Source organism: Dermacentor silvarum, chromosome 1, assembly GCF_013339745.2.
Source record: "Dermacentor silvarum isolate Dsil-2018 chromosome 1, BIME_Dsil_1.4, whole genome shotgun sequence".
Classification (NCBI taxonomy): domain Eukaryota; kingdom Metazoa; phylum Arthropoda; class Arachnida; order Ixodida; family Ixodidae; genus Dermacentor; species Dermacentor silvarum.
Window position 1 is genome coordinate 145,583,212 of NC_051154.1, and position 15,669 is coordinate 145,598,880.

The 15,669-nt window shown below is 46.2% G+C and overlaps 1 protein-coding gene across 1 annotated transcript in view; it reads right to left on the reverse strand.

Annotated features, from left to right (window-relative positions):
• The window catches only part of LOC119436202 (protein phosphatase 1 regulatory subunit 16A-like), a 328,401-nt gene that overhangs the window by 29,944 nt on the left and 282,788 nt on the right, over positions 1-15,669 (reverse strand). Inside the window, exons 5-7 of the mRNA XM_049656213.1 lie at positions 15,525-15,595; positions 13,850-13,995; positions 11,252-11,355 (exon numbers count right to left, since the gene is read on the reverse strand). Coding sequence (XP_049512170.1) covers positions 11,252-11,355; positions 13,850-13,995; positions 15,525-15,595 — 321 coding nt within the window. The remainder of the gene's footprint in view (positions 1-11,251; positions 11,356-13,849; positions 13,996-15,524; positions 15,596-15,669) is intronic.

Consider the following 15,669-nt stretch of genomic DNA (forward strand, 5'->3'; position numbering starts at 1 on the left):
TGCCAATATTATGACCAAGGTAGGCTCTCTCACGCCTTCAAAGTGTTGTCTAAACAGTTCGCTGCATTTCATTTAAATATTCGGAGCATTAAAAATAAAACAGAGCCTCAGTTTGTTCCTTGAACGTCTCAACACGAAATTAGATTTTTTGTTATTTATGGAATCCTGGTTAACTCCAAATGACAGCCCACCACACTTTATGGGATATGTTTAGTGGCATTGTCCATTCTTCTAATAGAGGCGGTGGAATTTGTCGGCAAGTGAAGGATTCCCTCGCCCATGATGTTATTGATGAAATGTCCTGTATCACGCCTAGTATCGAATGTGTTACAGTGCGTTTGCAAAATGTTATCGTTGCAGCTGTTTATCGACCTCCCTCAGGGTATACACCTGAATTTTTTTATTTTATGGAAACGCTACTGCGAAAAATCCATTTGATGCGTAGTCCATTCCTTACCGTGGGTGATGTAAACATTGAGTGCTCAGTGGGGATGCATCTTGCAAACAGCTCGAAACCACTGACTCATTTGCTTGCACCCCAAATGTTATTGCACAAACTACTCATCTTACCGACCACAGTGCCACATTACTCGATATCAGTATCACACCACCCTCAGACATAATTGCACTAGTGGTATATTATCACTCGATGCGAGTGATCACCTTCCTATTTTTACATTTTTGCCACTTGCCAACGATAGGCGCGACTGCCATGAAAAGTCGTACCATCACAAGATAAATTCAGATCTGCTAAATCAATTTTATTATGCGCTGGAAACTACAAACTAAGACCTGGTTTATGCAGAAAGTGACCCTGACCAATCATACTGCCTTTTCTTTTACACACTTAAGGCTATCTATGATAGATACAGTGGAACCTCGATGATACGAATCTCACTGAGTCACGAAAAATATTCGTATTAGCCGAAATTCGTATCATCGAAACAATTAAAACTAGCTAAATTAAAGAGTCAGAGGTGAACTCACTCAGGCACGTGCACGTAAAAAGCATTTACAGTATAGATCACTTATAATGTAACCGTTTATAGTGAAGAACTGGCTACAATGCGGCCTTTTCCGACTCCCGTTTACCCTCCCATAGAACTCCATGTATACGCATACCGCTTACAGTGCAGCCGCGTGAGACTAAATACCGGTTATAATGCGGCTTCCGCGGTAAAATCTCGCCGACAAGGGCGGTAGCGAGCACGCTTCTCAATGAGGTGCGCCCACCGATGGGAGAGCAGATCAACGAGGGCGATGCGGAGGAGGAGCATGAGACGTGGAGTATGAGTCCAAGGGCGATAAAATCGTCGCTGCGCGCCGTATGTGCCAGTAAAAGCGCGCTGGGGATGCGCGCCTTCACGGAGAGCGAACGCACAGCGGAGAGAAAACGCGACTTCCGTGGTGCGAGAGGCCGTGGAGGTAAGGGAGGGAGGGGGGCGTGGCGACGCTGTGCTACGTCACCAAATGTGTATCTTGCAACCGAGCGCAAGGGTAACTGGCGACGCAATCTCCCACGAGAAAGGAGCAAAGCGGGAAGGTAGCGCGGGAGGGAGGGAGTGGGGGAGTGGGGCTTTTACTCTGCCAACAAATGCGTTCTACTTTGCGCCTGTGCCGGCTGTCGGTGTTGTCGCGCGCACCGTATCTTGAAAGCGATCTCCACACGGCTCTGACCTTTGTATGCGCCGTGATTACGCCGCTCAGTTTCTGTTGAAGCGATAGACCGCACGAGCCTTCGCTTGCTGCGGCAGCCGCTTCAAACTCTTCGTGCCCAGTCGCGGCTTCCGCGCTGTCCGGCGCCGCTTCCGCACCAAAAGAGAAAGGGAAAACGCGCGTGACTGCTCGCTGTTCTCTTTCGCGGCCGTCGGTGGGGCGGCGTTTATTCGTATCAACCGTCGCGGGTCGAAAATCGATTCGTAACTACCGTTCTCTAGCACGTTGCAAAGTAATGGGGCTCGGCCGGGACCTCGGGAAAATTCGTATCATCCGAAAATTCGTATTAGCCGTGATCGTATCATCGAGATTCCACTGTACTTCCCGCTTGATGCAGCTTGATAGTTGCTTGATAGTTGGTAGCTTGAATGCAGCTTGATAGTTGGCTTCATGCAAGTAAATTAGCATTGAACCTAAAAAAAACTAACTGTCTTGTTTAAACCCACTAAAAAACGAAGCGACATTGAACTTACATTGACGTTCCAGGACACCATCACAAAACGTGTAAAATGTCAAAATTTTTTAGGTGTGTGGTTTGAGGAAAGTATGTCTTGGAATGTGTAGATAAACAAACTCACTTTAGAATTAAGCAGAACAGTTGGCTTGCTATTCAGATTGTCGAATTTAATTCCTCTGCAGCTAAAGAAGGCAATATATTATGCCCACTTCTACTCCCGTTTATCCTATTGCACACTAGTGTAGGGCACTACAACGAATACGAAAAAGTTGAGGATTTTTGAGAATTATTATGGTGAACCCAAAGATCTACGAACTAATCCTTTATTTAACAAACACAATTTGCTCAAAGCGAGTAAAATATATGACTACAAACTCCTGCTGCACATGCATAAACATAATCTGCTACATAACAGCACTCACAATGCCAGCTCGTTATGCACTGTGTAACGAACAGACACCAGCACCACGAACACGTACAATTAATGGAAGGGCTGTGCTCGCCTTTCAAATACCTGCACTAATAAAGCATGTGACTCCACAAATTAATTTCAGCATTCCACTTTATAAATTCAAGTCGCAAATAAGATTTTTTTTTTGTAGAATGAGTGAAGAAACCTTATATCCAAGTGTTTTTTTTTTTATTATTGTAAAAGTATTTTTGAGATTGCTATGTTTTGAATTTGCATGAAAAGATGTTCAAAATGCCATAAATGTATTTGTATCTTGCATTGTACAGTGTAGGCCGCTTATAACGTGAGTCGCCGGAGTCGTGAATATCTGCACTATAAGCGGTACCGCACTATAACCAAAAGAACAATTTTCAAGCCCTGCACGTATGCAAAACATGTAGACCAAGCATCGCAGAGAATCGAAGCACGCGACTGGGCGTTTTGCATCCGTTTAAATTCACGAACGTTGAAAGGTTAATGTCCAAGTACCCACGATCTTCGCATGAAGCAGACAAAGTAATAATTTTTAAAAAAGTCTCAGTTTCGCTTAAAAGGCGAAGCATCAATTGCGATAGCAAATTAGTAGAGAGCTATAAGGAGTAGGGATAGTAGTTTTATCGGCTGCATAAACTTGACACATTTGCTTACTAACGGAATTAACAAGTGTGGTGTCAATGACCACAAGCAAACATGAATAGACTCGATGCCACTGTCAAAACGCAGGCGTGGGGAAACGCGGCCGCCGCAGCGAGCAAAGGTTCGTGCGGTCTATCGCTTTAATGGAAACTGAGCAACAGCGGCGTAAGCATAGCGCATACAAAGGTCAGAGCCGTGTGGAGATCGCTTTCAAGATAGGGGGCGCGCGACAACACCGACAGCCGGCACAGGCACGAACGCATTTGTTGGCAGAGTAGAAGGCCGCCTCCCCACCCCCCCCCCTCCCTCCCTCCCGCGCTGCCTTCCCGCTTTGCTCCTTTCGCGTGGGAGATTGTGTTGCCAGTTACCCTTGCGCCCAGTTGCAAGATACGCATTTGGTGCCGCAGCAAAGCGTTCGCTCTCCGTGATAGCGCGCGTCCCCCATGCGCTTGCACTCGCACACACGGCGCGCGACAACGATTTTATCGCCCTTGGACTCATGCTCCACGTCTCATGCTCATCCTCCGCATCGCCCTTGTTGATCTCCTCTCCCAAAGGTGGGCACACCTCGTTGAGAAGCGTGCTCGCTACCGCCCTTGTCGGCGAGATTTTCCCACGAAAGCCACATTATAACCGGTATTTCGTCTCACGTGGCTGCACTGTAAGCGGTATGCGTATACATGAAGCGCTATGGGAAAATTAACGGGAGTCTGAAAAGACCGTACCATACCCGGTCCTGCACTATAAGCAGTTACGTTATAAGTGGTCTATACTGTATAATATTTTCACTATTTGCAATATACCCAGTGGTGTAAAGTCTTTAAAATTTTCGTTTTGTGAATGTATCAATATTGCCTGCTGCCTATACGGTCCCCAGGTCCCCTCAAGTTGTCCGCAACTTTTTGCCTGGAGGACACCGAAAAGGACGGGTTGTCTGCTGCATAAGAAACGCTGGCATGTGACTTCGATGCATCGGTGTAAAACTCCGGGCAGCAGTACTTCAACCGAAGTTCAAGGAAATGCATACGAATGTGCATCTCAGGAGCACACTTATCGACTTCAACAAATGGCATGTCACATTCCACGAGCCAAGGAAACACCTTGTGCATTGTAAGTTTATAGATGTTTACTTTTACGCAGCTACTACTACTTCTCCATATGGCACAGGTGTCACTACAGATAACTTTGATCCCCAGCAAAAAAAGCTTAACTTGTAGAAATTGAAACCATGTATGGTGCAACCTTTCTTTTTTTCTTTTTTTTTTAATATCAGATTTCCTCCATTCCCAGCACTTCCCATTAAAAAAAAAACTTTTCTTTTCTTCTCTGCACTTTTTTTTCAGCACTTTCGGAAATTTGAAACAAAGCTTCGGATGGTGATAATGATGATGGTGAATGTGATGTTTTGTGGCGCAAGGGCAAAGTATGGCCGAAGAGCGTCAGGTCAGTGTTAATTAGTTGGCAATGGAGCGATGAATTATGAGAGGCAGATGTGACGTGGCTGTAAAGGGGCCTAAAAACAGTCGTTGTCAACGTAGTAAAATACATACGTAGTAAAATAATGACAATGAGTTGTGAGGTGTAATATGAACATAAAACATGTAGTTTTAAAAGATTATATACTAAGCATGAATGACAGTAGCACGATTGTCTCATAAGGGCTCCTGAATGCAAGGGACTGGAGACACGCGTAATACTAGATGTAACTAACGCAGCAGCAGCGTCTGCTAAGAGGCTGTAGTACTTAACTTTTGGACTGATAATGTGCTGTGTAAGAATGTAATTTAAAAAATTTAAACAGATTTGGTGTTCAATAGTGGGTTTGTGTCAAGAAACTATACTGGGTGTAACGGGATAAGCTGCTGGTACTAAAGGAAAGTGCTTTTTCCTCTTGATTTCTGCTGCCTGACACTCCACAAGAGCATGGATGACAGTCAGCTTTTCACTACATCTACCACATGTAGGAAGTTCATCACCAGTCGGCAAGAAGTTGTGTACCGTATGTATGCCGTATTCTTAGTCGACAGAACAGGATATCGTTTTGCCGTGATTTTATTGTTGATGGGGACGTGCTTACTTAACTATGGCTTAATTATATGAAGTTTATTTGAAGTTTGGGCGCCCCACAAGCATTGTCAATAGTTTCTTAATTTTTTCCAAATGAAAGGTTTCAAATCTATGGCGGGGACAGCTATGAAAGAGTTGAAACTTTTTGTTGCTGTGGGTGTGGCGATTTCGTCGGCGAGCATATTAACCTCGATTCCTCTGTGCCCAGGGACCCAGCATATTATGACACGTTGATTACACGCATGAACAGTGCACAGGAGTGTATAAAGATCAATAATTACAGGATTTTTATGCTTTTGCAGCCTTGACAATGCTTAGAGAGTCTGTAAATATAATTGTCTTTTGTAGCTTTAGTTGTATGACGTGTTTCACGGCCAATAATAGTGCATATTCTTCAGCCGTAAAGATACTTTGTTGCGCATGCAGAATGCCACACACCGAAAAGGACGGGTTGTCTGCTTGTCATGTACAAAGACTTATGTGCGCGTGTCTGGTGCGCGGACGGCCAGTGACTATAAAAAGAAAAAATATGGCGGGCTTCGGCGCGAGCTCGCCTGACGCAGCACCTCAGCCAACAGCCAATCATGAAGACACACAAGTGCTGGAAGAGGGAGCAAAAAAGAGAAGAAGGAAGGCGGTGTTCGAAAAGAAGAAAGGCTGGTGTGCGGAGTGGACGAAGCGAGATTGTTGGGCTCCGGGTCCGAACTTCAAGACTTCAAGAGCACCGGGCGGAGAAGCGCGGCTGTCGGATTGCGGGCCCGAGTTTCATGACAGCTACGACGATCCAGCCTCTGTCCTACCCCCAGCCTTTGGTGTTCGTGGGTCCTGGTGACATGGTGCTGAAGGCAAGCCTTTCCTACTCCCTCCTGTGACTCCTTGGCCGAGCTGCGGACGATCCTCAAGAAGCAAGTAGCGTCATAAGAAACACTGCTGCATAAGAAACGCTGGCATGCGACTTCGATGCATCGGTGTAAAACTCCGGCAGCAGTACTTCAACCGAAGTTCAAGGAAATGCATTCGAATGTGCATCTCAGGAGCTCGCTTAGCGACTTCAACAAATGGCATGTCACATTCCACGAGCTGTGGCTGCCACTGCCACAGTGACAGCTTCGCTGGAAGTATTAGATGGTACTCTAGAAGTGGGACATCGTTTCTTCACTGAGATTCCTTACATGCAGTGAGAAGGGCTCCCTCGCTGTGGGCTGATTATTGAAGAGTATGGCACAGGACAGATCGTTTACAGTTGTGTAAAAAGGATGACCTCTGAAGATGGAGTGACCACTAATTTGATCCTACGTAGAGACTTTCTACAAGACTTGTCCTGAAGGCACCAGTCGCGAGGCGGATACCTAAATCGTGAACTGGGTCTAGAATTTTAATGCGCTTGGCGTTGCAGAGTGATAGATTAGCACCATAGCGGACAAGGCTCCTGTACAAATTCAGAAGGCATTTTTGATCACTGCCCCATGGTGAGCATGACAGAAGCTTTAAAGGCCAAAATACATGTTCGTGTGCCAGTGCGCGAAAGCTAGCACCCACGTGCCTCACGCATGCGCAGATGGTGCAGGACAGATCGTACCGTGTCGGAGCGTGGCGCGAGCACAGATATCTCATGTTTACGTAGGCTAATAAATAGCGTTGTCCAACATGGCGGCACCCATGGCTCCTGTTTCAGCTTGAATTCTCGTGATGGCTACGTTCTCACTCGCGTTGATCACCAGTAACTATTGAAACGAGCTTTCACTTTCTCTAAACTCACCTCAAATGTTCGTTACAAACGTATAGCCCGTCCAATTTCTGTGATCGTTCTGCGACTCAGGCATCCGTAGGCCTAATAAGACGCATAAGCCATAGAGTTTCTCACTATATTACCTGGAGGGAAATCTGGCGCTACTACGCTGTGGTATGCATGGGAATGCCGGTATATTGCGACTTTGGATTGACATCATTCTCAGAGAGCCAGGACACCTTGAAGACGCGCCTGGCTAGCACCGTTCTGTCTGTCACAATAATTCATTTCCTGCTGAAACAGCACGTAAAATGCTGTTTTAGCTTTATTATTACACAAAAACATGTTTTGTTTAATTTATATACTAATTGTATACTATTTGCACATTGGATGTACAATTATATGAAACGTAAAAAGTATCAGCTGGCCGCTAAAGTTAGAGGACAGACAAGATTCTCGCTCGCTTTGGAACTGTTCTTGCTTTTCTTCACTTGATTCTGCATTGTAGGTGAGTAAAATTTATTGAGAGATGTAATACGGGTGAATGAAAGCCTTTTATGTAGATTTTATTTTAAGAACGAATCATTTGTGTAGTCATATCCACGTTTTAGACGAAGCCTCGTACAACACCAGCCAACACAAGCCTCGCAGGACACATATCCCGTCATTACCATGACGGCACAGCGCCCCTTTAAGAAACTCCCATAGACGGTGGTGCCAGATTACCCTCTAGGTGTTATAGTGAGAAAATCTATAGCGTACGCATAGCAACAACGGGAAGGTTGCTAATGGACTGTCTTGGCTTGGGTATGTTCGGCACGAGGCACCAGATGAAACAATGTCTACTAAGGCGAAAATGTGAGCCAAGTGCGCTGGAGCGCGTCTTGTGGGTTCAAACTGCCATTACTCGTGAAGCGCGGCAAACGCAAGACGCGTGGGCGCGAGCTCTCGCATGTCGGCACGCATACGTGTAGTTTGGCCTTAAGAGGTTCATTGTTTTCAGACATTTCTTATTCAGGTACTTAATATGGAGAATAAGCGTAAGCTTCGAGTCTAAAATGATTAGTAAGAATTTATATTCTTACTTCCCTGAAACCACACTGGAGGTGGTCAAGGATTTTTTTGCTTTCCAGAACACAGATCAAGACCCGGTTTACCATTTTTTCAAACAGCTTGCAAAGACAACTTGTCAATGCTATTGGCCTATAACTACTGGCTATGATGAGTCCTTGCCTTGTTTAGGTATGGGGATAATACTTTCCTTCCAAGAGGATGGAGCCAGCTACCTACATGGCCCTGAAAATACTTTAGAGTGTCCTTAGAGTTTCAGGGTGTAGGTGCCTAATCATTTCGTACGATACTATCGCCACCTGGTGCCAAGTTGTTGCAACAGTTGAGAGATGCCTGAAGTTCAGCGAGACTAAATAGTCGATGGTATGCCTCGTTTAACGCACATTTGAGTACGAGAGGCTGTCGTCTCCCCCCCCCCCCCCCCCATTGCACATTCTTCAATCTTCAGGAAAGGTTCGGTGTAGTGTGATGCACTAGAGATATATTCAACGTGTTCACCTAGAAAGTCTGCCTGATCTACTAGGCTATCCCCTTGTGTACCAAGAGCAGTGTGTGTGAGTGACGGCCTTTTAATTTATTTACTCTGTTCCTCATTTTTCTCTCGTCCATGTAAGAATTTATAGTACTACGAAGGTACTTCTCATAACTATCTCTCTTAACGCATCTCCGTGTTCTTCTGCCTTGAGACCTTGCCTGTTCGAAAATGATTAGATTTTTGGCAGTGGGACAGTCGCGAAGCAATCTCCAAGCTTTCAGTTTCAGTTTATTTTCTTTCGTAAGTAGAAAATACTGAAAGCTTGGGGATTTCTCACTTGGAGTGTTATAGTGAGAAAATCTATAGCGTACGCATAGCAACAACGGGAAGCAAGACAAAGGCTTTGTTTTCTATGCTTTTCTATAGTCATCGTTCCTCCATGGGACGCAACATTTATTGGTTAGCCCATTAGTTTGTTGGATAAATTTTGTGGCAGCCTCTATCATGAAACCTGATGCCACAGCATCATCTACATTAAAACTAGCAATGTCATCCCGACTTAAATATGTGATTTCTCGGAAGAGTACCCAGGGAAACGTGTGGGGAGCATTCAACCTGTTTTGTACCATTTAGGACTCTCAGGAAGTGGTCACTTCCGTAGGGGTTCTTAATAACATACCAATTGAGGTATGGCATGAGTGTGTTGGATACTATGCTCAAGTCAATTGAGGAGTAGGTTTTGTGTGCAATGCTATAGTACATCGGCTCCTTTTCATCACTCGGAGTAAGCATGCATCAGAGGAAAATAGGAAAGTTTCTATTAAATGATCTCTTCCATCACAACGGGAGTTTGCCCATAAAGTGTTACACACGTTTAAATTGCCAACAACTATATATGGCTCTGGAAGTTCATCAACATAGTTTTGAAATTCAGTTCTATGAAGTTGATAATTGGGAGGGATGTATATAGAGCTGATAGTGACTAATTTATCAAACAACACCGCTTAGACAGCAACTGCCTCTAGGGGCGTACGGAGTTTTAGTTCCCGGCAGGCAACGCCTCTCTCGACTGTGATAGGCACAACACCGGATGACGCGACAGTGTCATCACGGCCTTTACGAAAAATAACATATTGTAGAAAAAAATTTGTTTGCGTATGTTTGAGGGGTGTTTCTGGAACAAAGTGCACCCTGGGACTAAATTTGTGAACGAGTTCTTTAGCGTCATCACGATTGTGAAGACGACCTCTGATGTTCCATTGAACTAAAAAAAGTTTCGTGCTGTGTGTTTAAGTGAAGAAAGTTAGCTTACAGAGCCTTTTTCGGGCCCTGTGATGCAGGATTTCTCTCTCTCCTTCCCTCACCCCAGTCAAGAGATTCTCGCGGATCCTTAGGTGCTGGCTGCGAGTTGCGTCCAAGGCCTCGTTTGGAGAGATGAAACCCTGGAGGCCACAAGCCCGGAGGTCAATGGGCCTATAGGAGGTCACCGCTGGCCAATTTTGTAGCTTTATAACCTGTGCCTATAGCATCTGTCAGATATTTCACTGCAAGGAACGGTGAGATGGCTCTCACTGTTTTTTCTGGTTTTTCACTGTGAATTACATGATAGTTGGGGAAAATCTCGGTTTGATTACCAAAAACTTCTTTGGTGCACCCCCTTTTCTGGGGGCGATCAGGGAGTGGGAGGAAGGAACTAGCCATAAACGAATGTGTGCTTTTCAGCAGTAACGCCAGCCACTCACCGTGGAGCACTACAAGGGGATGCTGCAGGACCTGTAAAAACAGGTCCTCCTGCAAATGCCAGCTGTCAGTTACCACTATAACCGAATATGACATAACCTAGGTTGGCTAACCTAGCAGCGCTCTGTGTGTCTTTCTTTGTTTGTCCCCGTCTCTCAAGCTGTTCTTATTTTAAACATTGACTACCAACATGCCCAAGTCACTAGCCTTCATAAGTTGGCTACTCACACAGGGTTAACCCTCGCTGCCTAGAAGATTGAAAGTAATACAGAAGAGAGTAGTAGAGAGGAAAGACAAAGCGAGAAAGAATGATGAAGACTGGAGAGGACAGGAAAAGGCAACTACCGATTCCCCCGGGTGGGTCAGTCCGGGGGTGCCGTCTATGTGAAGCCAAGACCAAAGGTGTGTGCTGCCTCTAACAAGGGGCCTTTAAATGTCCAAACACTCAGCATCGGTTCAATGCCCAGGATCCCCTTTTCCCCAGATATGGCTAAGCCACCCACGGTTAAACATGAGAGCAGCCAACCCCCATGTGCTCAAGTCTGTGGTGTCACAACACACCAAATGCCTATTGATGCAGACGCCCCTGTGGGGAAACAAAGCTTCTGAAACTTTACTAATTCCTATTACATTGCTTCCGCCAAAAAAATATATATATATTTATGCCATAAGATGACACATCCGTCACTGTGTATGTTGCAGCTTATATTTCTGGAAACAAAGAATATAAAACCACTAAAATTAGCGCATTTAGTACAGTAGTGTAGAGTGCAGGAACAGTTAAGAGGCAATGTAACAAAAGTTTTGTAATTATTCACCAAGACCAATGAAAAACCATAATTTGCATAAATAAAGTAGTCAACATTTGTTCTGCTGACAATGAAGGATAAAAGTACAAATCAAACTTACCTCTTTTTGCCATCTCAGATTCAATGTAGTCTAGCGTCGGCTCATCTTCACATATATCATACGGCATGTTGCCGTCGGCATTGACAGCTAAGAGGTCAGCACCTCTGCAAGAGAATAATGCCAGCCCCAAGATTATTTTTTTTTCTTTTTTTAATGGAATAGTGAACAATGGTGACACACAAGAATATAATATCTCGCGAAGTAGACAGAATGTCCCCGATGATTTTACTTACTTCGACATCAGTTCTATAAGCCTTCTACCACAATGGGCTTGTCTATACAGATGCATGTATCTGCATTACCGTCCTTGTTCATATCACCCATGAGGATGTCTGCCATCAATAGCCTTTTTTAATATATGGGCTATCAAAAAATGTCGCAGTTTCGCCCTAAAGGTAAAGCATCAATTGCGATAGCAAATTAGTAGAGAGCTATACGGAGTAAGGATGGTAGTTTTATCAGCTGCATAAACTTGGACACATTCGCTTACTAACTGAATTAACAAGCGTGGTGTCAGCGCGCACAAGCAAACATAAATAGATCACACTCGATGACCGCAGACAACCGCTGTCAAATGGCTGGCGTGAGCAAGCGCCGCAGAAGCAGCGAGCGAAGGTTCGGCGGTCTATCGCTTCAACGGAATGTGAGCGGCGAAAGCACAGCCCATGCCAAGGTCAGAGCCGTGTGGAGATCGCTTTCAAGATATGGTGCGCGCGACAGCCCGCACCGGCGCAAATGTACGCAGTTGTCAGAATAGAAGCCGCCCCCCGCCTGTCTCCCGCGCAGCCTTCCCGCTTTCCTCCTTTCGCGTGGGAGATTGAGTCGCCAGTTCCCCTTGCGGTGGTTGCAGCACAGCGTCGGCCCCCTTCCCTCCCTCCCGTACCCCCACGGCCTTTCGCGCGACCGAAGAAGTAGCGTTTGTTCTCCGCCGTGCGTTCGCTCTCTATGAAAGCGCGCGTCCCCCCCCCCGCGCTTTCACTCGCACATATGGCGCGCGGCGACGATCTTATCGCCCTTGGACTTTATATGGAACCTCACGGCGACGGCAAAAATCCGCTTGAAGTGTCCACATAATTGCTATCGCAATAAAAACTCTGTGGCAATCGTTCGAAATAGCAATTCCACAGCAGCAAAGGGTCTACATAGAAGAAGGGTAAACTGAGGTACAAGGTTGGTACATATTCACGCTGAAACTTCAGTGTGAAAAACAAACAAGGATGAAAGGGAGACCACATGACACGAGCACACAGTTGTATTGAGCACAAGTTTTTCAGTGGAAGGGCTTATGTTGTCTTACAAAGGTATAAAAGAATGATGAGCAGTTTTTGCAGAAAATAAAAAATAAAAACAAACAACACAGGTCTGACCATGTATCCTTTGTCATTTACAAAGGACATCTCTTTGTCATGCGGTGATAAGGAGGGCTGGCCCTAACACATCTCATCTCGTTTTTCTTGATTTACTTCATTTATTTTACTTATTTATTCATTTATTTATAAAGGCGACCAATTTATTTACTGATCGCCGTGAGTGAACAATACAAACGTACTACGATCGAGAGCACAGCCGCAGTAGCGGTATTTCCAAGTGGGACGAACACACTGGTCATTTCATATAATACATAAAATGTTTCAGCAATGGCTGTTTCTACTAAAAATACTGGATTGAAGACAAACTTTCACAGGACAAGATTCGCAACAAGGACGGACAAACGAAAACTCCCTCGCGGATCATTTATTAGCCTACTTAACTAATATTCGTTAATTATTTTTTAAATATCAACGTTAGGCTTCTAATGCCAATTGGACAGTTGTAGCTAATGGCGAGCTCGCAGCAAATTGGCTTTTGAAATGGATCAAAAGCCACCATTTAAAGCATACTGGCGTGAGTGAAACATTCCGATCCATTTCCAGCGCCAAACCGAAACCAACCGCGTCGGGATCACGCGTAGCCACGCCTTTACGTCGCATGAAACAGCCACACCATAAAATAAAAGCAAGAAAACCTTGCCGCGACTAAATGCCATTGGCTGAAATAACTCGCCCTCAATTCCTCAATGCTCAGCCATGTGAACCTGCTGTCGACCAGCGCCAATGACTTCGCTTCTTTTTTCGGGTGACAAGCGCAAGCCGAGATCGCCTCTTGTAAGTAAGCTTGGCACTCCAGCCACTCCAGCCGGCGCGCCACGGGATGTCACATGCTTCGTCACGTCACCACTTGACGTGGCGTGGTTAGGCGCGCTCTGACGCACTTGGTTTCGGTTTCGCGCTGAAAGTTAGGAACTGTTCGCGTCAGCGCGCTTTTGATTTCAAAGTCGATTTGTTATGAGCTCGCCAATAGCTACAAACGTCTCACTGGCATTAACGGCCGAACGTTGATATTAACTAAGGAATCTTAAAGTAGGCTGCTTAATGATCCACCGCAGTTTTTTCTTGTCCCTAACACACACACACATAGAGAGAGAAAGTGCGTGTGCGTGCGTGTATGCACTTGAAAAAACCGTGCACCAGTAGTCTGACATTTTGCTACGTGTTAGTTAATCAGGTCGGCCATAACAGAAGCGCACAACACACAGACCGGTCTTGCGTGGCCACACACCTGGAGATGAGGTAGCGCACGAGGTGAATATGACCGCAGGTGGCGGCCGCGTGCAGGGGAGTCCACTGCTCGCTGTCCTTTGCGTTCACGTTAGCGTCGAAGTCGATAAGCAGCTTCATCATCTCCTCGCTGTCATCGATGCAGCACTGCGCAGACACGATCACCATGGTTTACGAGACGGTGACGGTCCAGTGCAGTAAACACTAGCGATGCGGACGGGAAGAGGTCGGTTGTGTGCACGTGCGGTGGACCGACGGACCTCCCCTATGACAGACAACGTGCGCCCTTCGAGCCGTGACACGCGAAGGCAAGCACACCCGGTCGACGCGTTTAGCATGCTTCTCGAATAAGCTATCTGCATTCACGTGTGGCGCACACGTCTCAAACGCGCAGTCTTTCTACATTGGGTGGACACGAAGGCGACATACGGAATTTGGTGCACGTCGGCCCTCGCAGAGTACGCCACTCGGCTAAGCTCGGCGCACACGCGCGTGTCGCGGCTGCGTGTACGCAGTTTAATCCCACGAGGTTCCCTCCGAATGGCCAAAAATGCGACACCGGCGCCGCGCCGGCAACGGACGAGGCAAAAGCGAGAGGTCGGACGCGTGGGTATTACGTACATACAGATGACGGTCGCAAGCGCTGGTTGCCCTGGCGGTTGCAGAATTCTCTGTCATAGCTGGCACCTCTCGCATGCCTTCATTGCCGTGCTAAAGACTGCCGTTCACGAATGCACGGCACGGAAGCAACAGCCACACGTTCCGTTTAAACTTCATACAAAGCGCATCTCTACACATCGACAACGCATGTGGAAACTGCGTCAGCATACGTACTGCCCTGCAAACAAAGAAGCCGACATCGCCGCTACCCAAAGCTCAGTGAGTTGCCCGACTCTGAGCCCGCACAACAGAAACGGAGGCATTTGCATCATGCTGGCTATGCTATTTCTGCCGTTCGAATTGCGGCAAACCAGACAAACTTTACGCAACAATGAAGGGGATATTTGCAGGGGAGGAAGGGCATAGGAGGGCTTTGGGCTCTCGCAGAAATCCGTAGTGGATGCAGCCCTTTAGAGTAGTGGAACGAACTTGCACAACTCGACAGACCGCGTTGCCCTCCTGATGATAGCCTTCCAGGAACGAAATCTCAGCAGCGTTTTTGCAGAATAGGAAGGTACGGGACACGGTAGCGAAAACATTTGGTGGCGCTGATCTACGCTTGCCAAACTAGATAATGTAAGCGACAAATGCAGCTATACACAAGAAAATCGTGAGCATAGCTATATTTGCCTGCAACTTCATGCGTTGGGGGTAATGAACGCAGGCCGTTTTCCTGCAGCAACAATATGCTTCTCATCGAAAAGACATTTCGCGGGGCATCAAAAGCGCAGCCATACTTGAAGCATAAGGCCTGGCAACAGCTTGGCATTTACGCACATGTGAGGCAGTTCAAGTTTTGCAATCTTACCACATACTGCTCTTTAACGTGAGTTTAAATTTACAAGAAAAAATTCTTTACCGGGGGTCGGGGTGGGAGCTTGACGTATAGGAGAACGAAAGGAAAATCGCCTTGTGCAAGACCGCTGAAAGTGCTTCTCAGAGTTAAACACAACGTATTATGAAGGAAAGCCCAGAGGAAACTCAGAAAGCGTGTCGTAACCGTTTGCGCACAATACCTGGTGCAGTGCCGTGAGCCCGTCCTCGTTGGTAGAATCGGGACTCACTCCCAGCATCAGCAAGCGCCGGACTGAAAACGAAGAAAAAAACGGAAAGCGACAAGTTCAGACGAGTAAATTCCTGCGGTACGTTTCGATGCCTGTG